This window comes from Eptesicus fuscus, chromosome 14 (genome assembly GCF_027574615.1).
Source record: "Eptesicus fuscus isolate TK198812 chromosome 14, DD_ASM_mEF_20220401, whole genome shotgun sequence".
Classification (NCBI taxonomy): Eukaryota; Metazoa; Chordata; class Mammalia; order Chiroptera; family Vespertilionidae; genus Eptesicus; species Eptesicus fuscus.
In genome coordinates, this window is record NC_072486.1 from 7,736,535 (window position 1) to 7,758,727 (window position 22,193).

The following is a 22,193-nucleotide window of genomic DNA, read 5'->3' on the forward strand; positions in this document are numbered from 1 at the left end:
CTCCTACTAGCCTTCCATTTTGCCTCATCATTTTTTAATGCTTTGTCCTTTTCTTGTAGGTTTTGAGAATTGAGATGGGTCCTATTAGTGATTGATGGACATTCCTGGCAGGAACCTGAAGCCCCAAATGAAGGGAGAAATAGAAAAATTTAAATTCATCCTCATTTTACTTTGCCAGTTGCCGGTCCAAACAACCTGGAGGGCATTTGGGCTCTTGGAGGAGAGAGTGAAAATTAGAGGCAGACGTAGCCAGGAATGCTTTTGCTCAAGAGCTTCCATTCCTTTTTTGGAGCAGCTCTCAGGGCTGGCTGCTGCAGTCTGCCCTCCTTTGGCAGGCGGGCTGTCTATGGTGTGTGAGTGACTCCAAGCCCTTCCGTGCCAACCACCTGTCCTACGCTGTCTCTGAAACCCAGAGCACTTCCTAGAGCTGCTAATGGGAGCCACCGCCAACCTCACCTCCCGGGGGGCAGAGGCCTCTGTCCATGTGCTTTGCATATTTCCCTTTGCATGTTAGAGATTCACAGTCAGATGGTGATTCAAATGAACTTTCTCTGTATTTTACATCATTGACATTCCCGGGAATTTCTTTTGTATGGATGACCCCTTGCTTACATTTTGAGGTTGATCCAGAGTTTTTCCGTCTTTTTTTATTGCTGATCATTTTCATGTGGATCTAGAGGGGAGTAGTTTACATATTGCTAAGAAGTCTAAGTGTTCTTTCTTGTGAATACAAGTCAGAGGATTTTGAAGTCAGGAAGGTGGGCTCAGCCTTGGGAAATGGAGACTTGATGGTAATCTTAAGTGTCCTGCTACAATATTTCTCATCTGGTTGCCTATGATGATCAAAGTCACCAAATAATGGCAGTGATGGTAATGATAACAATTGCCTTAATGAAAAACAACCAGGAAATGAGATGTTGGTCAAAGAGCACAAAGTTCTAGTTATGAGATGAATAAGTTCTGAGATCTAATGTACAACATGATGACTAGTTAGCAAGTATTAGTTTTGAGTATTCTATATGTGAAAGTTGCTAAGACAGTAAATCTTAAATATTTTCATCACAAAAAAGTTGTAACTATGTGAGGTCATGGCTGTGCTAACTAACTATATTGTGGTGATCATTTTCCAATCTGTATTAAGTCATCACGTTGTACACCTTAAACTTACACAATGTGATATGTCAATTTCATCTCAATAAAGATGGGGGAAAAACAGACAGTGGGTCACATGGTTGATGTGACTATATTAATATCATTTTGATTTAATATTTATAGCAATCTAGGAGATTTGTTGGTTGGATCTCCATTTCATAGCTGACTCTCATAGAAATTAAATAACCTGCCTGCCCTGGCTGGGTGGCTCAGTTGGTTAGAGTGTTGTCCCATACACCAAAGGTTGTGGGTTAGATTCCCAGTCAGGGCACATACCTAGGTTGTGGGTTTGATCCCCAGTTGGGGTGTTTACGGGAGGCAAATGATCTCTCTCTCTCTCTCTCTCTCTCTCTCTCTCTCTCTCTCTCTCAAATCAATCAAAACATATCCTTGGATGAGGATTAAAAAATATAATAATGACTTGCCTGGAATTGCATAGCCAATATGTTGTGAAGTGTCCTCAAAGTTTCTGCTCTTTTTTTTTTTTTTTGCTGTCTGTCTGTCTGAAGTGTTGTCCTATCTCCAAATCTCTGTGGTGTTTAGTATTCCCAGTTACTGGACTTTGATCATCTGTTGGCATTTTATGGCTCTACATACTAGGTCCTTCTCTGAGGAGAGCATGCTTTATCATTTCTCTTATACCCTCTGGAAGTCTTGACTGGCAGGGGGGAAGGTCTTGTCCTCAGTTCCTAGGTTTATCACCCATCCTCATGTTTGTTTGTTTTTCAACTAGGGCATTTATCTCTTCCTAGGGGCATCCTTCCTGTCCAGTGAACTATTTTGCCTTCGTGTCTACCTTTGTAGCCCTCTAAGATTATTTTGGTGATTTAGAGCTGCTTGGCTGTCTTGGGAGACCTGTGGGCCAGGAGGCTGCTATTCTCCAAGATCACTGTGAACAAAGTACTGTCAACATAGCAGAATCTCAACCTGACGATGATGATGTTGCTGGTCATACTTTTCTGCGTCCAATTAGGGAAGCAAAAATTAAAAACAGAGAAGCTGCAAAACCATTGATAATGTAGGGAACTTTTGAAACATAAAAGCTGGAAAGTGTTGGGAGTGGTCAGTGTCTGGTAGATGAGAACATTTTTATTCTTGCTTCATAAAAATGTGTGCATTTATTTTATGACTTGCTCCTTGAGATATACTGGTCAGCTCCATCATTAGATGAATATTTTCCTTTACAACACATTGGAATAAATAAAAATATTGAATGACTCTAAAATGTGTCACTGTAATTGTAGGGTCATTCTTTGTTTCCTTTGTTCTAATTGAATTATGTCTTTTCCTCCCTTAGGTTACGGTCTTTGGTCAAACAGTTAGAGAGAGGCGAGGCTTCAGTGGTAGATCTTAAGAAGAATTTGGAATATGCAGCTACAGTGCTTGAGTCTGTATACATCGATGAAACCAGGTAAGCTAAAAATGACAAGAAGTTAGTGCACTGATGGTGAATTTTCCATCAAATGGCCCTTCTGAATTGTCCCCCATGGCATATACGGGGTAGCATTCAAATGACTGGCCTTGGAGCTTTAGTTTCCACAAGCAAATGGGGTAGATTTGAGCTCACATTTCCTCTGTACCTTCTACTATGATTATTGCATATTGTTAGACTCAGTCTAAATATTATGGGCCTACTCTAGTTCACAGTATCTGTTTCTAAGTGGAGGGTCTGGGGGTGAGGGAGAAGCATTTGTTCTCTTAAGCACCCCGTGTTTCTCCTTCAATCTTAAGTATGACATTTATTTTTCTTGCCGACTCTTTGCACTTGAATTATCCAAAAGTATTAAAGTGCTTCCAATTACTAAATGCATTTGAAAACAACAAAATTGCTTTTCTTTTGAAAAACAAAGTTGAAATGATGAATATGAGATCTTCTTTTTAAAATTCAGATAGGCTCCTTTGTCAGTATTTGTGCATTCTTACATTTCTATGCCAAATTCCAATCTGAGATGATTCTTAGATGATACCCCAGTCATCTGAGAATTCTGTGGCTTAGTTTTTGTAACATGGTTGGTTCCTAATTTTAAGGAAATTTGATAACATAGTCCCCCCTCCCCCAAATGTTACACTTTATCCTCTTTCCCCAACTGATGTGTTTAAAGAAAAAACAATCTTTTTATTAACACCAATTTTTACTCCTTTTTAGTAGGGCTTAATATAAGTATAAAATATAATTCTAAATTTGAGGTAACTTAGTATATTCATATTCTGTTCTAGTGGTCTGACCTATGAACAAGTTTGAAAAATCAGCTAAGTCCACCTGACAGATGACTTAAATGTCTGTGCTCAAATAAAGAACTGTTTATTTGGGGAATTTTGCTTGAATTTAAACATCTAACTTTCTGTGGTGGCCTATCAAACCAGAGAATATCAGTTGACATTGTTAGAGTAATACTTTATAGTCTATTAGTTTTTCTTTTTAAAAAATTACTTTTATTGGTATATAATTGGCACAGAACATTGTGTAAGTTTAAAGTGTACAATGTGTTGATTTGACACATTTATATATCACAATATGATTACCCCACAGCATTAACTAATACCTCTATCATGTCACATAATTATCATTATATTTTTGTGATGGGAACAATTAAGATCTAGTCTCGTAGCAACTTGAAAGTTTATAGTACATTATTGTTGTCTATGGCCAAGTCTTTAAATGTCAACTAAAAAACCCAACAGTACCACAAGGCCCATCTATGAAATAACCTCCCCTGTGCATTGTTAAATGGAAGGTTTAGATTCCATTCAAATTCCACAAACCTAGGAATCAGGATGCTGGGTGCTCTGAGTGCAGTGGGTCTGAGACCCACAGAGCCTGAGATTGACTCTGTGTGACTTCCTCTGACTCAGTTCCTTGTCCAGGCCGGTAGAGAGAGCCATCCTGAAACATAACTTGTAGAAAAGACATTTCTGCAAGGCAAATGGTGAGCTTTCACTAGCCTTACCTAAAAGATGCTGTATTTTTTTGTGGCTGATTTAATTTGGTTTCTTTGCACCTGTGTCTGCAGATGAGGGGAGAGGAGTAGCTGTTCAGAACAGAGAGCTCTCACTTCAGGTTTTGTCTGTGTCCGGTTGTGTTTCTTGTGTTCAGGCGACTCCTGGATACGGAGGATGAGCTCAGTGACATCCAGTCAGATGCGGTGCCTTCCGAGGTCCGAGACTGGCTGGCCTCCACCTTCACGCGGCAGATGGGGATGATGCTCAGGCGGAGCGATGAGAAGCCGCGGTTCAAGAGCATCGTGCATGCAGTGCAGGCTGGGATATTCGTGGAGAGGTAAAGACAACTGTCATTCATTCGATAACTAAAGCAGCATAAGGAACACCTGTTCCCCAACAATGGAAGATTTGCTTTGATGTACTTTTGGTGTCTTTATAAATGCTGAAAATCCTGGGTGCAAACAGATAGTCTTGAACAAAAGATAGCAGAAGCATTGCTACTTTCCTCTCTGTAGCACCATTAGGACAAGCTTTTGCCTCTGGCTCAGATTCTTTTTGTCAACTGAGTTGAGTCCAGTCTCCCACTTTTAAAGAAGGACATCATTGAACCCATCATCCTTGGACACATGTGGAGGATGTCTGCATCTGGGACAGGTCAGGGACAGCTTGTTGACCCCGGAGGGCAGTTCACTGAAAGGGCTTCAGTTCCCCTTGGAACTTTCCAATTCTGTTCGCCATTTTGTTCTTTGAAATTACATTGCTTCCCTTCCCTGGACATAGATTCCAGAAATTGATCTATTCTTCCTGTAATCCTTATTATAAAAATGGATTTATTCTTCCTGTAATCATTATTGGACAATTACAGGTTTTAGAATGTCACAGTTCACCCGGGATGTTTCCCTGCTTGTTTTTGGCAATTCTAAAGAACAGCTCTTCTAAATGGGTTGCCCATAAGAGCTCATTGTCCAGGTTAAAGTTCTACATTGCATACTCTCTATGTTGTACTAGAATTCTCTTCTGGCAGAATTTTAATCATTTAATTTCCAATTTGAGCCACACAGATTCATTCTTTTTTGTTTCCAACAAACAGTTCATATGTTTGGGATTGTGTTAATTTCTTTTGAATTTTACACTTAGGCCACTTGATTGACTATGAAAAAAGATTACAAAAGAAATGTTAGGTGCCTTGGGTCGCCAGGTGACAAGACTTCTCATTACTTGTCAATACTTGTAAGATATAATATTGCATTTTCTCCTTCTCTGACTTTGGCAGAATGTATAGACGTACATCAAACATGGTTGGACTGAGCTACCCAGCAGTGGTTATAGAAGCATTAAAGGTAATACCAATGAAAAAAGTATTATAATGCACAAGGTACTCTATAAAAATACAGTTACACTTGTCATTACGAAATAAGAGGCTTTCATTTATAGTTCATTTAAATATTTCCCTGTCATTCCTGATTTTTTAAACTTTTATTATCTTTTACTTATCTGTTTAAATGGTATCACTATCTTTTCAGCCTTCATCTTGCTAATTGTTTTATTAAATCAAACTCTGTGTGTTTCATATTTCTCTACTTCCTTGGAGTCACTTCATTATGGGCTCATTCTGACTTTGGCCAAAGAAGATCAAATTTGATCTGGTTATAAATATTGAACATCAGGAAGATCTTTGGTGATCATTATTACACCATTATATGATTTCCTACTCTAAGTCCATTTTATAGATGAATAAACTGAGACTCAGTGAGAATTTTTTTAAAAAGACCATTAATTAGGGCCAGGACTAAGGTTTAATACCAGAGTTCCAGGTATACAATAAGCCATAAATAATGGCATGAACATAGGCCTTACAGCCCTGATCCGCTCCATATGCTCTCCTATGCTCTCCTGTTTTCCCTAGACTCCCACTGAGCCCCCAAGTCCCATTTGAAGTCATGCGGATGTTTCAGTTTAAATGGTCTAAAACCAGTAGAATTACTCCCAATGAGACAAGATCTTGGGATTGTACAGAATATTTCAAAGAGTCCCAGAGCAGATATATTCCTCTGGGTGTGTGCTGATTCGCATCCACTGGTCTGAGGGTATCCCAGTTGTGTTGAAGCTGATTTGGCTTGTGGATTTGAGGGTGGGCTGTGCTAAGGCCCAGGATCACTGGGCTGGTTGACATTGCATGGTGCCTACACATGGAGTTGCATCCACTTGCTCAGGGATGTCCCAGCATTCTGACTATGGTTAAAGCTGTTCTCGTCTTTCTCTGAAACCTGATGATATTTTCAGAATATAACTTAAATTACCTATTCATGGAATCGGGGGTGGGAGTGCTTCTTGATCAATATAATGTCAAGAAAAAGTCTTTTAGGGCCATTTTGATTATATATTTTATAGTTCTTTTCTCTTGTCTCTGTTCTCCATTTTCTGTCACTTTTTCTTTTAAACTTTATTGAATTTATTGGGGTGACATTGGTTCATAAAATTATGTAGGTTTCAAGTGTACAGTTTATACTACATCATCTGTATATTCCTTGTATGTTCACCACTCAAAGTCTAGTCTTCTGCCATCACCATATATTTAACCCTCTTTACCCTTTTTTCTCCTCCCCACTCCCCTTTCCCTTTGGTAATCACCATACTGTTGTCTTTGTCTTTGAGTTTTTGTTTGTTTGTTTGTCTTTTTTGTTTGTTGCTTTCAGTTTTATATCCCACATATGAGTACAATCATATGGTTCTTGACTTTCTCCAACTGATTTATTTCACTTAGCATGATATTCTTAATATCCAACCATGTTGTTGAAAATGGCAGTATTTCATCTGTTCTTGTGGCTGGGTAGATACCCAGAAGAGGGATTGTTGGGGCATGAGGTTTCTTATTTTTAAGGAACCTCCATACTGTAATGGCTGTACCAATTTACATTCCCACCAGCAGTGTATGAGGGTCCCCTTTTCTCTCCAATCTCTCCAATACTTGTTATAAATTGTCTTGTTGACAATAGCCATTCTCACAGGTGAATTGCCTCTTGGCTTTTTGGCTAAGATCAAGTGTAGTATCCGTCCTTAAAAATTCAATATATCATCTCAACTCATCGTAAGAATAGGAAAGATACTCAAGAAGGATACAGCAAGGAGGCACGTTTTCTCTCATTCCTCTTCAACTTCCACTTTAATGCCTAATATATCAGTGTGATTTACAGTGGCATTTCCCATTTAATCAGTGAAATCAATTCACATAAGATTTGATGTTTCATAACATCCACTCTGAAGATGCATTGATTTTCATAATTGAACCTGAAACATTGAGTGAGTCTTAGGAACATTAAAAGCATATTTTATTTTTAATTCCTTCCTTTATTGGGAACATAAATACAGGTGATTATACAGGCACTAAGAAATTTATGAAAATATGTCTTCCAAATTGGAGCATCTTGTCTATGTAGAATAACTGAAGGAAACGTGGAGCAACCTGTGATGTGCACGATGGTTATTTTGTGCTTAGGGAAAAGCGATTCTCGAATGCACACATGTCTTTCTGAGGAGAGGGTACCTAGATGATTCAGTCAAGGAGTAAGTCCTAACTCCCTGAATTGCTATCCTTCTCCACAAGTATTTCTGATATGTGCACAAGGCTAAAACAGATTTTCCTCTTGGTGTTGTCTCCTGTTCACTGGGCAAGTTCAAGACCTTTAAAAATGTAATATTTTTCTGCTTCCCCAGACTTTGTTTTATTTGCAGTGGATTAGAGGGCAGTTGGAGAGATCACACTGATATATATATATATTGCTTTTTTAAATGTTGTGCCTGTTAGGAAAAAGTTGTCTCACTTCACTGCCAGCTGTTAATATGGGATCATATTGTTTTCTTCTATTACAGAAATGTCCCCAAGGACTGAGAGAATACAAGTCCATAAAATAACCATTGGGCTCTGTCATGTTAAGCTTTGTGATTAATGTGAGAACATGGCATAAAATAACGTTTAAGTAAAAGAAGCATTAACCACCGCCCATCTCTAAATTTGAATTATGTGGCGTTTCTGTTCTTCTTATGTTTCTCTGTAGCTTCTAATGTGGGGTGTTTTCTCTCGAGCCCTCTGAGGTGGGGTTGCTGGGAATGTAGACGTGTTCTGTTCTTTAGAAGGGCGTCTGTTTGTGTGACTGCAGGAGGGACATCTGGAGAGACTCCAGGTTTAAAGTGGGAGGAAATGAGGAGGCTCAGGCTTCCTTTACGTAAAACCAGACTGATAGGAAGTCTGTGCAGTTCTCCACGGGAATGGCCCTTGAACCAAGTTTGGTAAGAGAGGAAGATTGGTTTAAAACAGTTAAACTAGGTGCTTGTTAAATGCAGATTCCAGACCCACCCTAAGACTTCCCAGAGTCCCCCACCTGAAAATCAGCATTTCCCCTGGGCACCCCCAGTGGCTCTGAAGAACATTACAATGTGAGAATCAAGGCTGAGCCTTCTGAAAAGGAGGGCCCGGAAAGGACATCTACCCTGCTGTCTACTTACTCATCCTCTCATCTCTCTAAGTCCTAATATTCAGAATAAATTGGACTTCTTGCTATGATAATCTCTTTATTTCCAGTAGTAGCCTTTCTCTCTCTCTCTTTTTTTTTTTTTTACTCATTCTGGAGAATAGGATTAAAAGTTGTTAGACATGACAAAATGTTGTCCCACCTACTGAGTAGTCAGAGGACTTTTCTTTAGGACTAATGGTCAGAGAATGGATGTCATGGCAATGGCAATTACAGTAATCAGGGTGAAGGTTCAATTCTTGGGTTAAGCTTAACTGGCCCCACCATCTATGGTCTGGCCCCTATTGGGGTGTTTATGAGGCCTGGATTACAGTTTACATTCATGGAGTTTACAAATGTCATCTGCTGGCAAGGCTATCGCTAGGTGGTGTCACAGGAGTTAATACCTGGTTCTGCTACTGAAGAGACACTTCATTTCATCTCTCTGAGGTTCCATCTGTAAATCTGGGGAAAGTAACACCTATTTCCAGAGTTGTGAGGATTTGCAAATGTAGATAAATTACCTTACACTGTGCCTGGTACAAAAAAATGTGCTCAATACTTGTAGCGATTTCTTTAGTTACTATAATGAAGGAGAAATTATTGAAAACGGAGGTGAGGTTACCACTGGTATGAATTGAAACAATCTATTTTGAGATGCTTTTGGAAAAATTTGGTTTTCCCTGTAAATGATTCAGTTTTTCTGTGCCCTGGCCTCCACGAGAGAGAACCTTGATGACCTTGGGATGATCTTGACAGTGGGACGTTTGGAGAGACAGGATTGGGATGGATGGGTGATGTTGGGATGCAGTGAGGGCTGAGATGAGAGCCACTCAGGCCAGCGGTTCCTGATAGCCCAGGTCTTTCTTAGGGCACCACCTGACACCCTGCCCGAACTCCATGTGGCCTCACATGGCTCTTAACTGTCAAACTCACAGCCATACACTTGCTCTACTGAAAGCGAGACTCTGTCATAATGAGAAAGTGAGACTGTTGCTTTACCTGTTGGTTAAACACACCTTTGTTTATAAATAGCTGGCTATAAGTCAAAGACACATCAGGCAGTGTTTATATATTCTGGAGAAGCTATTTATAGACAAATAAGACTTTGAACTTAAAAAAAATAGTATATGAGGTGTGTGTTCAGCTTAGGTCTTAGTTTTACTTTTTTTTCAGTAGGGTGATTTACAGATTCGAGGACCGAGTCCCCAGATCAGTGACTCCAGAAGTGGTGACATTTTTCTGACCCATGCGATGAAGGCTTTCTCCTTGGGTCCAGCTCAGCAGTTTGGATCAGAGTGACATGTAGTTTTGTATTCTATATCGTGCGTGTTCCTGAACACTTTAAAGTGGGTTGCTATCCTCAACTGCGGACTAAGAGGAAGTCTGCACAGGGCATCAAGGGACTGGGGAGAAGTTCAGAGTAGGGAAGCACTGAAGGTTGTTGTCAATGAACTAAACATTTGAAATTCAGCCGGGGTAGGGAGTGGGAGGTCTTAATGGACAGAGCCCGAGCTTAGGGTGACCATGTGTTTGTGTGCTGGGCGCATCGTGTCCTCGCCAACACTTACTTGTGATGGGGCTTCAGGGAAATGAGGTCACTTCTCAGTTTTCTCATCTGTAAGATGTGAGTAATAAAAACCTATCCTTTCGAGTGGTTTTCAGGATAAATTATGTATTTATTACTGGTCATGATGCCTAGATATGGTAGGCCCTCAATAAATTATAGCTGCTGTTATTAGTTATAAGACTATTTAATATTTGATCAGTAAATGCTATGTAGGTCTGCCAGGTTGGAAAAGTGTGAGTGTGTGAAATCCCAGGCCGACTCCCCAGGGAGAAATCAGTGGCTGTGGAAGTGGCCGTGGACTAATGCATCTTTCTCCCTGCCGGGTCCTGCAGGATGTGGACAGGTGGTCCTTTGATGTCTTTTCTCTCAATGAAGCCAGTGGGGACCATGCACTGAAATTCATTTTCTATGAATTACTCACACGCTACGATCTGATCAGCCGCTTCAAGGTCAGTGCCTAATGGAAAAAACGACAACCACACATTTATCTATCCTTGCATGATTTGGGGGCCAAGGCCAAGAGAATCCTTTTAATACAGACCCCAAACTGCTCGGGGTGACGTGGTGACGCATCGTCTGGACAGTCGCTGCCACGGGACTCCTCTGTGGTGGGAACTTTTCGTTACTCCCCTGTGTGGCGGGGCTCCTTGGCCAGGGAGAGGCTGGAGTCGCACGTTTTGATCCCAGTCTTCCTGGGAGGTACCACCCGAAGCGTGCACTAGCAGAACTCCGCGTGGCTCTGCTCACTGATCTCATTTCAGCCTGGCTTCATGTAAACTCTCCTCCATCAGCTGGGAGACTGGATTTCATGTAAATTTTTGTACCATCAGTGGGGAGACACTGATGGAGACAGAATGCAGGACTGCTGCCTCCTCAGACTTTTTTTCCCCATCACTTGACTCCAATGCAGACAAATACCCTCACTTATCCTCTTGACAGGTCATTGGTATTGCCCAGCCATTCATGCTGCCAATGAATTCTTCAGCCTTAAGTAGAGAGCGTGAAACGTTTCCAGTGTGCAATCCCTTCAGCCTCTCACTCGCAGAGTCTGGAGGTCGGGCCGGGTTCTCCAGGCCACCTGTGAATTCATCGGCTGACATCTGTCGTATTATGTTTCTCAGATGTCCCTCATCCTAGGGATGAGCCTCTGGAAAATGCAGGCCTTTTTCTCTACAAAACATTGACTTCTCTGGACAGCACGGTGCCTTAGCACTTTCCAAACGACTGTGTATTTGGGGGTGTATTTCTTATATAGCCATAAATATTTGATGGCAGTGGACCTTAATTTTTTTTTGCACCAGAAACCTGTTTGAAAATCTGGTGAATGCCTGAGACACTGTCCTCAGAGCAAAGCTCCATGAATTTCAGTGGTTCACAGACCTCTCATGAACAGCCCCAAGAAGCTAGGTTTCTTGGTACTTCATTTTCAAAAATGAAAATTGATCTTTGACATCTGCAAGGCAATGTTTAAAATTTTTAAAAAATATATATTTTATTGACTTTTTTACAGACAGGAAGAGAGAGGGATAGAGAATTAGAAACATAATGAGAGAGAAACATTGATCAACTGCCTCCTGCACACCCCCTACTGGGGATGTGCCCGAAACCAAGGTACATGCCCTTGACTAGAATCGAACCCAGGACCCTTCGGTCTGCACGCCAACGCTCTATCACTGAGCCAAACTGGTCAGGGCACAAATTTTCAAAGCCAAAGCATGGAAGACTGGGCTCCAGGAAGAACATGTTATGGGCCCTCGCAGCATCCCAATAGTACTGGCCTCATTTTTTCTTCCTGATGTGATGTTTGCTCTTCAGGAACATGCACCCTTTCCTTTCCCCCCCAGTCTTGAACTGGATAATTTATCCCAAACCAAGGAACTGATCCCAAAAGCTTACCCAATAACTGTCATAAGGGTGCCCTTATTTTCTCCATTTTGCAAATGTCCTTCACTTTCTGCCACATAGAAAAAAGAAGGTATATATTTATACATACTTGAGACAGAAAAGCAATTAGGCTAATTGGAAATATTATTCCACATTGCAAGGCACCTATAATAAATTGTCAAGTAATAGACATAAGGACACAGGTTGTTTCTGTTTCCATATATAACAGACGATGTCTTTTTTTTTTTTTTTTAACGTGTCCATACACACAATCACTTTCCCTAAAGGGCTCAGTTTTCCGGAGGTGGCAGCTTGCATTTGTTTTGCAATTATTTAATGACCTAAGATCTCGGTGTACTTTATGTTTTGTCATAAATAAATGAGATGCACTGCATAGTACGCGCTCATTTATTTCTTGAGAAATAAAAGTCCCAGACCTTTGCTCGAGGAATAAATGACCCCATACCCTTCTACCTTACATGTGTTTGAGCTGATCCTGTGTAATGTTTTTTTTCCTCACTTAAAGCTACTAAACCACTAGCTCATTAAACTTACTACTCTTTTTCAGATCCCCATTTCTGCGCTCGTCTCATTTGTGGAGGCCCTGGAAGTGGGATACAGCAAGCATAAAAATCCTTATCACAATTTAGTGCATGCCGCGGACGTCACACAGACTGTGCACTACCTCCTCTATAAGACAGGAGTCGCTGTGAGTACAGATGGGAACGCTAGGATTACACAAACAGCTAGGTCTCTATGGTTGGTCTCTATGCCCTTTTACTTTGAAATCTTCTTCAGAGATAGACATTCTGTGGGTATGGTTATTCATTAGCCCATAAACCCAGTACGCATTTATTATCTTTTCAGCAAGGACGTGTTGAATGACTTGGTCTAATTTCTCACTGAATTAAAAATGGGATACAGTGGGAGGAGTGTGGGCTTTGGAGCTAGATATAGTTGGATAGAAATCCTTATTTAATTACTTATTAGACTGTGACCTATGATGAATTGCTTGACTCTCTGAGTCAGGATTTCCTCATTTCTAAAATGGTGAAAAATACTCTATCTTGTAGAAGTGCTGTGACAGTTCAGAATAAAGTATCAGAAATATGATGTGAAGATGTTCTTTGGACTTATTTATTCAACATATATTTAGCTAGTTCCTACTGTGTATGTGCTATGGAGATATAAAGGTGAATTATACACAGATTTTTTTTTTTAGCCCTCAAGAAAAACTCCCAAGCATTTATGCTAATGCAAGTTATCATTAATGTAAATGTTATATCATAGCAGCCAATGACCGTGACGTACTGCATAATGTTCTTAATTGCGCTTATTTGCCATTGGATTTTTATGATCAATTCAGGCCATATTCAGAATAATTCCTAAATATAGAAACTGCTTTCCACCCACTCTCCCAAATGCAGCTCAAAACAAACTTCTTTCACTGCAAGCTTACAAAAGTAGTGGGAAGCAATCTGATGAATGGAGAGCACATTGCCACTCTAACCTTTCATTACAAACCAAGAGGGGGGAAACGCTTTAAATCATTCCAGTTTTATAAAGTGTGAGACACATAGGGAATCAAAACATCCCATTGACAAAGCGATGCCTGGGCCTCAACATTGACTCATTGTGATCTGTGTAAATCACTCATCACTGCTTAGCTCACACTCCTGGCAGACGCTTGGATCCTTTCAGATTTATTTTGCTCACTTCTAAGGGACCATCCTTGAACAGAACTGGATTGAAGAGTTCCTGATTGCATAGACAGGAATCAGACCCTGAGCTCCAGTCAGCTTTTGATTTAGGTCAAAAGAGTCCAAGCTCCAAAGCAACCCCTTGGCCCCTTTCGTTGCCTTTGTCGGCCAAGGTGCCATTAATTTTCTTTTGCTTATTTTTTAAGAGGAGAGAAGCTGTGCATCTTTCTTTTGATCATAGCTGATGTCATCATATTTGTAAGGGAAATGTCAAGACTTCTAAATGGCATCCTAGTTAAAGAGTGCCAAGTAATTTAATTCGTCATCGTGGTCAGCAGAATTTGGGCCCCCATGACCTTTGACTTCTTATGAGTTGTCACACTTGTTAATATGTCTCATTAGATGGCAAAAGGGACTTTGGAGGTACAATGAAGGTTACTAAACATTAAAAGGCAACAGGTGGGGCAGAAGAGAGTGCTAGCTTGAAGAGGGAGAGAGCCAATGGAAAGCATGAGAAGGAAACAAATTGCCAATGCCTTGAATGTCCCTGAAGGCAGACTTTCCCAGCTTCAGAAAGGAATGCAGGTTCTCTAACACCTTCATTTCAGCCACGTGGGCTCCCAACCAGAACATCCAGCCAGCCACACTCTGCTGACGTCTCCCCTATTTTGACAATTTTTTATTGACTGTCTATCGCATTGAGCTTAGGTTCTATGGATATAACTCTATTTTTGAGTTCATATTTTATTGGCTTGTGTCATATTTAATTACATAATTATGATAACAGTGCAATTGGTCAATATAGGGTTTGGAATAAGCCACACTGAAACGTAAAAGCATCAATTCAATTAGTAACAAAGGTGAGCAGAGGGTACCAAAGGGCAGCTAGCAGTGATGGGTATTTGGTCATGTGGACATTGGGCAGTATGTTCACAGAAAGGGTGGGAAGCATCAATGAATCCATAGAGCCTCTGAGATGGAAGTCACTCAAGGGAGCTTCAAATGCTTCTCGAACTCTACCATGCATCAGAACTATCTGGGTGGCTTGTGAAACACAGGTGATGCTAACTCTGCTGGTCCAAGGAACACACTTTGAAGACCACTGAACTACAGCCAGTTTTGGTGGAGTGGATGGGGACAAGTCTCTTCAGACTTTAGCACGCATAAGGTGGGAGGCCAGGTGTTACCTTTCCATCTGTCTCTCTACCTATCCACCTTCGAGTGGGCAGACGTTAGGTTTTCTGTTAGACTTACAGCTTGGCATCATATTTAAAATTTTAATTTTTTTCTGCGTCTACTTTGGAACTTTGGAATTTGAGAGAGGATGCGATGAGGGCTTTTAATATCTGCATGTTCATTGTTTTCTGCCTCCTGCACGCCCCCTCCTGGGGATCAAGCCCACAACCCGGGCATGTGCCCTGACTGGAAATAGAACTGGTGACCTTTTGGTGCATGGGATGATGCTCAACCAACTGAGCCACACTGGCCAGGGCAGGCATGCTGTTTTCAAATCACGTGTCCCCTCATCTCTTTACAGAGGAAAAACACCATTTCTGTCTTTCCAAAAACATGTGTCTGGCAAGAGCTGACCAGCTGCAGGGTGGAAAGACAGTAATGTGGGTGTGTTGTCAGCAGGCTGTAGTCAGAAAGAGACACATTATCTGATTGCTCTGTAATCTCCCTTTCAGAACTGGCTGACGGAGCTGGAGATTTTTGCTATCATCTTCTCAGCTGCCATCCATGACTATGAGCACACGGGAACCACCAACAACTTCCACATCCAGACCCGGTGAGGACGTTGAAAAGTGTGGAGGAGAGGCAAGAGGGGTCAGGGAGAGAGTTTTATAAGCCAGCAAGGTTCTTTTGAATGGTTGCTCTATTTTGAGTTTCTGGAAAAATGAATTAAAAATTTTTAAATATATTTTTATTGATTTTAAGAGAGGAAAGGAGAGGGAGAGAAAGATGGAAACACCAATGATGAGAGAGAATCATTGATTGGCTGCCTCCTGCACGCCCCACATTGGGGATTGAGCCCACAACCCAGGCTTGTGCCCTGATGGGGAATTGAACTGTGACCTCCTGGTTAATAGGTCGACGCTTAACCACTGAGCCGCAGCCATTGGCTGGGCTGGAAAAATGAATTTTAAACAAGAGACCAGCTGGGTGAGCTTCGATTAAGACTTAAAGTGTAAAGCTGTCTGCTCCTAATTCTCGTATTTTATTCACATCTAATATGCATCTCCTTTCCCTCTATTCTAATGCCTGCTCCTTGTGACTTATTTTTAATAGGAGCTGGAGCAATGTACAGAAAGGCACAGGTGCCATGTAGACTAAATCAGTGGGGATGGGCAAGGACGGGAGTATCTTTGTTGACGTGAAGGATAACCAAGCCTTCTCACCCTCTGATCTCTGGGATTCTGGTGGTGCTCACCCCAGTCTCCCTAGTTTCATCTCTGCTCTGTTCAGAGGCATAGGTTTGGGGAGCTAGGACCACCAAGTTGCCCATGTTGAATGTCTCATGCAGGCCATTCACCATGGGCAACTTATGCACCCTCCCTAACAAACTGCACAGGCAAACCCAAACCTCTGTGGGGATAGTAAGTACGGGTCTAAATGCCCAACTCTGGACCTGTTGACGGTCACAGACATCACTAATCAATTTGGGTATTTTTTTTCTTACTAGCTGCAGACTTATCCCTCATAGTCCTCTCGTAGAATCCCAGGCAGCTGTACCAATCAGTTGTCATTTGCATTTAGGATGAAACCTTATCTGCCCTCTCTTGGACTCAGAACTTACCTTCTCTTAAGACACAGATGCAGAACTAGAGAGAATCTGACAGCAGGGTTAACTGGGCCTTGACATAGGAATCAAAAGAAGTGAGGCCCTAGCTGGTTTGGCTTAGTGGATAGAGCGTCAGCCCTCGGACTGAAGGGTCCTGGTTGGATTCCGGTCAAGGGGATGTACCTTGTTTGTAGGCTCTATCCTTGGCCCTGGTTGGGGCTCGTGTGGGAGGCAACCGATCGATATGTCTCTCTCAGATCTATGTTTCTCTCTCTTTGTCTCTTCCCTCCCCCACTCTCTCTAAAAAAAAAAAAATAAAAAAATGGAAAAATATCCTCGAGTGAGGATTAACAACAACAACAAAAAAGAAGCTAGAATTTGGGGAAAGGTGACAAGGCAAAGAGAGAGAAGATGGGGGAGGGGCGAGTTTAACACCGTTAAATACCTGCTGATTTCACTGAACGAGCAGGTGCACAGTTCAGATAGGTTTGTGTTCATAAATCCATCCACATGTGTTTAATGAACCCGGCACTTAATTGTGGGGTACACAGAGGACGGCAGTATCCTCTGATCTGTGTTCAGAAGGGGAATTTCAATAGAATGGAAGCGGACAAAAGGACTTAAGCCGTTCGCTTCATTTTCTGCCTCACGTAGAGCAGTCTCAGCTGCCGCAAATCAGTCTTTAGGTCCTGTTGCAAGGTCTTTAAACACGGGGAATTCCACAGAGTGGAACCTTTGCTCTGAGGACCGAGAGTAGCACCTGCCGAAGGGAGAGAGGTGGATGGAAGAACCGTACCTGGATCATGGCTGGAGGCCAATGTCAAAACCAGTCACAACGCAGAGGGAGATTAATTTCAGGAGTTGGAAAATAGCTTAATGTCACAAAACACACATCAGTTAGTGCCTTCCTTACCTAGCAGGCACAGGATCAGATGGCTCGCCCCAGGATTTGCGTGTTTTGTGCTGTATCTTCATAGGAGTGGGAAAACTCCAATGGGCTCAGTTAAGCGTGGTTTGGAGTGAAGTGTAGACCTTGGCCTTCTCTAACAGAACTTTATCTAAAGCATCCCAGCCTGTGTGCCCCCTGTTCTGAAAATCAAGTCTCTGACCAGGTCCTTTGTCCTTGGATGGTATGTTAAGTCTAACACTTTAAAGGTGTGCTAGATAAATTTCAAAGTTTGGCCAATGACAGGTGGAAGTTATCTTGGGGGACAATGGCCCCACTGTCAGAGATCTCGCCTGCATCCCAACCCTGACTCTGTGGGGCTCTACGGAGTCACTTTACATCTCTGGGACTTAGCTTCCTTGATGAGAAACCAATAGGCTGTAATAATCTCAGATTTCATTAAATAAAGGATATGGAAATAGTATACAGCTCTGTGTTTGCTGTCATTCAATTGTGGGATGGTCTTTGAAAAGTGACTAACAGTTGTCATATAATCCTTATATTCTTCACTCTGTTTTCTATGTATGGCTTCTGCATGGTAACAATTTAAGATCAGCCCTGGCTGGTTTGGCTCAGTGGATAGAGCATGGGCCAATGACTGAAGAGTCCCAGGTTTGATTCTGGTCAAGGACATGTACCTCCACTGCAGACTTGATCCCTGGCCCCTGTTAGGGTGTGTGCAGGAGGCAACCAGTCAATGTGTCTCTCTCACATCAATGTTTCTCTCTCTATGTCTTTTCCCCTTCCTCTACTCTCTCTAAAAGTCAATGGAAAGAGATACTCTGGTGAGGATTAACAAAAAATAACAAATTTTAAGATCAAGCTACTACCAGAGGAACTTGCAAGCTGTACCTGCCAGGTGGTATGTGTTCAGAGAATTAGAGATAAGATAAATTATTTTATTTAATAAAAAAATTAAAGTTGTTCTAGAATATATAAGGAAGTTTGACTTGACCCACATTTTAAAAAAAATCATCTTTGCTGCTACCAGAAAAAATCATGGAGGTCTGGTTATGAACAGTTTTCAGAGTTCTCAGATTGGGTGGCACCTATTTTACATCACATATTGACATTAAAATACCCTACGTATATCAATTGATCATTTACAGTGTTAGTTTTAGCTTCTTTTTGTTGATATAAATGGCATTGGGGCGAAGGTAATTGCTCAACACAGGAAAAAGAGATGGTGTGTTCTAGCTTGACAGTGTTAACCTGAAAAGTCTCAGCTGTTTAACATACCAGATTATTTTTTGACTTTCTGTTCAGGTCCGACCCAGCTATTCTGTACAACGATAAGTCTGTATTGGAAAATCATCACTTAAGTGCAGTTTATCGCCTTCTGCAAGAGGATGAGGAAATGAATATTTTGATCAACCTCTCCAAGGATGACTGGAGGTAAGGATGAGACAGGGAGGCCAGGAAAGGAATGGTGAGGAGAGATGAAATACGCTGCTTTGAAGAAATCCATTAACTGAAAGATAACTTACGTTTAGTATCCTGTTTCTTTTAGGAAAGCAATTTTAATACCTGATAGATTTGTTTGGAAACATAAGTGCATTTGACCTTTTAGGACCTTTGTCAATGAATGTGTTACCATTTATTTACTACATTTCAAAGTGGAATAACATAGCATTCCACTTTCAGCAGGCCGGATAATCTGCTAATAAGCCAATCCTCCTGCACATAACGGCTATAAACTATGATCAAATACAAACAAACACAACCCCACTGACTTGAGAGTGAACAAAAGTAGGCACATTTTGAAGGGGTGTCCATACCTGGAGACTGTGACAGGATGAAGTGAGTGTGATATTTTTGTGACTTCACCTTGAAGACAGTCTATGTAGTGGTTCTCAACCTTTTTAATGCCGCGACCCTTTAATACAGTTCCTCATGTTGTGGTGACACCCAACCATAAAATTATTTTCGTTGCTACTTCATAACTATAATTTTGCTACTGTTATGAATTGTAATGTAAATATCTGTGTTTTCCGATGGTCTTAGGCTCTATAGCAGCGGTTCTCAACCTGTGGGTCGGGACCCCACAGGTTGAGAACTGCTAGCAGGGTTGCCTAAGACCATCGGAAAACACAGATATTTACATTACGATTCATAACTAGCAAAATTACAGTTATGAAGTAGCAACGAAAATAATGGGGGTCACCACAACATGAGGAACTATATTAAAAGGTCGTGGCATTAGGAAGGTTGAGAACCACTGGTCTATGTCAAGGCAACAGCACTAGTTGGCTAAAACCATATTTATACAAAGACCTTCACTGTTTTTCTGGCTAGAGAGACCAGGGTAGGAACAACCAGAGCTGCTATTGAGTGAGTTAAAACTCCAGAAAAGAGAGAGTAAAAAAAATAAGGGGAAACTCAAATTCTGTGACCATCTAAATGGCATGCAAAGAACAGGAAAATATGACTTATTTGCAGGGGAAAAGACAATCAATAGATGCACTCTCTCAGATGAACTATTGTTGGAATGATCAGACTAGGACTTTTAAAGCAGTTTTTCTATTTATGCTCAGTGAGGTAAAGGGAAATATGCTTGTAATAAAATACAGTGAAATTGAACCAGTGGAATGAAAATATAAACAAGAGCAAACAAATTTTAGAACTGACAAGTCAAATATTTAAATTGAAAAATTACTATACTGGCTTAGTAGCAAGTTGGAGAAGACAGAGGAAAGAATCAGTGAACTTGAAAACATCAATCAATATTATCCAGTTTGAAGATTAGGAGACATGAGTAGCTTAGGGACCTGTGAGACAGTTTCAGGCTCAAGTTAGATTACAAATGTCACAACTAATTAACTGGTTTTGATTGGAAGTGGCAAAAAATGAACTAATTTTTATTTTCCGTATTTGACTTTCACCTTTTTTTCTCCATGGGGTGTCCCTGAAAGGGAATTTCGGACCTTGGTAATTGAGATGGTGATGGCCACGGATATGTCCTGTCATTTCCAACAGATCAAGGCGATGAAAACTGCTCTGCAGCAGCCAGAAGCGTGAGTGTGTCCGTGTCGCTTGGTTTTTATAGGTGTTTGAGCTGGAACCGGCCCATGTCGTTGCTCCTTTAAAATGTACCTCCTTCGGAGAACTTTGTCGAATAGTCTCATAGTAACTGGGGATATTTGGAGGAAAGAGCATGAGAATTGTATATATCTCAGATTCTCATCAGGGTTGAAATACATAAAAGGGGCCATAATAATCCGTCCCAATTAGAATTGAAAATATTTCCCTGCAGGAAACCAAATTATCAAAGATCTACCCAATGCAGAGATGACACACACAAGTCAGAGAGTGACTCTTGGATTTTTGTCTTTTTGAATGGTCCAGTCATTGCAGAAATAGTTTTGAGTCAGTTTTTAAAGTGTCCAGCTCAACACCCATGGAGACCTCACTGGTGAATATTCCAGTTGTAGGATGATGTGATGCTTTCCTCTCAGTTCAGCCGAAGTGGGGCTTGACACCGGAGAACGGAAGGAATTAAAAAATTAATGCTTTTTTAAAGAAACGCTTATTGAGATTCTGAGAGCTTGATCAGCATGTGCTTGGTTCCTTTGGGTGTACAGGATTGAAAAGCCGAAAGCATTATCCCTGATGCTGCACACGGCAGACATTAGCCATCCAGCAAAGGCGTGGGAGCTCCATCATCGCTGGCGCTTAGCGCACTCCGGAGCCTTTATCTCCTTCCTGCCAGTGAACGCCGGCCAGGCCGTCAGCCGCCCCTTCCTCTCCGGCTCCATCCTCCCCGCAGGCGCGCGTGCTCGTGTCTCCGCCAGTTTCTCCATACCTCAGGCTTTTACGGCTCCCCCGATTGTCCCCGTGGCCTTCTCCTTCCCCCCAGCTGTGGGCATTTCAGTCCGCCAGCTCTCCTGTGGTTCTGGACGATGTCCGTTCTGACCTCTAGTTGTGCCTTTGAAATTGTTGTGCCCGGCTGCAGGTTAGGTGTTTCACCTATGCCGCCATCTTCGGGTTGAGCAAATGTTGACCAGTTTGGCATTCTCCTGTGGGATTAAGGTGGCAATCTTTTACTGTTATAATTGGTTGGGTCGTTTCTTTTGAGCTGGCAAACCATATTGTCAAATTCCAAGCCCGGTGTGGTAATTTGGGGTCAGGAAATCACTAGAAGCCACTGTTTAAATTATACTTAAATATATTACATCCCAAGACACAGGGCTGTGTTTTCTGAAAGAAAAGCCAGATACTTTTATGGGTGTACATTGCTTTAAAAAATGTTTTTAAAGGTGCATAAAAGTAGAAGGATAGAAAGGAAAATAAATGTGTTGCACTGAGATTGATTTCTTCTCACCCGGCTGGCGTGGCTCAGTGGTTGAGTGTCGACCTATGAACAAGGAGGTCACGGTTCGATTCCCAATCAGGGCACATGCCCGGGTTGTGGGCTCAATCCCCAATGTGGGGCGTGGAGAAGGCAGCCGAACAATGATTCTCTCTCATCATCGATATTTCTATCTCTCTCTCTTCCTTCCTCTCTGGAATCAATAAAAAATATTTTTAAAAAAGACTGATATCTTCTCAAGAAGAGTTGCCATTAAAACATCTGCTTCGAGATGTGAGGTCCTGAGGTTGAAGGTGTTGATATAAGAAACATTCAGATCTCTGAATCAAACTGACAACAATTGCCAAAAGCAAAATCTCAAATGCTCTGGAGAATGACAGTCTTGCAGTTTCCTTTACACAT

At 41.5% G+C, this 22,193-nt stretch overlaps 1 protein-coding gene and 1 pseudogene across 3 annotated transcripts in view; both read left to right on the plus strand.

Moving 5' to 3' along the window:
• The window catches only part of PDE1C (phosphodiesterase 1C), a 288,406-nt gene that overhangs the window by 197,781 nt on the left and 68,432 nt on the right, over nucleotides 1-22,193 (plus strand). For all 3 annotated transcript variants that reach the window (XM_054726097.1, XM_054726098.1, XM_054726099.1), the window contains 9 exons: nucleotides 2,450-2,563; nucleotides 4,247-4,429; nucleotides 5,366-5,432; nucleotides 10,503-10,619; nucleotides 12,623-12,763; nucleotides 15,443-15,543; nucleotides 18,749-18,877; nucleotides 20,395-20,496; nucleotides 21,064-21,157. In XM_054726097.1, coding sequence (XP_054582072.1) covers nucleotides 2,450-2,563; nucleotides 4,247-4,429; nucleotides 5,366-5,432; nucleotides 10,503-10,619; nucleotides 12,623-12,763; nucleotides 15,443-15,543; nucleotides 18,749-18,877; nucleotides 20,395-20,496; nucleotides 21,064-21,157 — 1,048 coding nt within the window. The remainder of the gene's footprint in view (nucleotides 1-2,449; nucleotides 2,564-4,246; nucleotides 4,430-5,365; nucleotides 5,433-10,502; nucleotides 10,620-12,622; nucleotides 12,764-15,442; nucleotides 15,544-18,748; nucleotides 18,878-20,394; nucleotides 20,497-21,063; nucleotides 21,158-22,193) is intronic.
• Nucleotides 7,105-7,179, plus strand: LOC114235001 (U2 spliceosomal RNA; annotated as a pseudogene).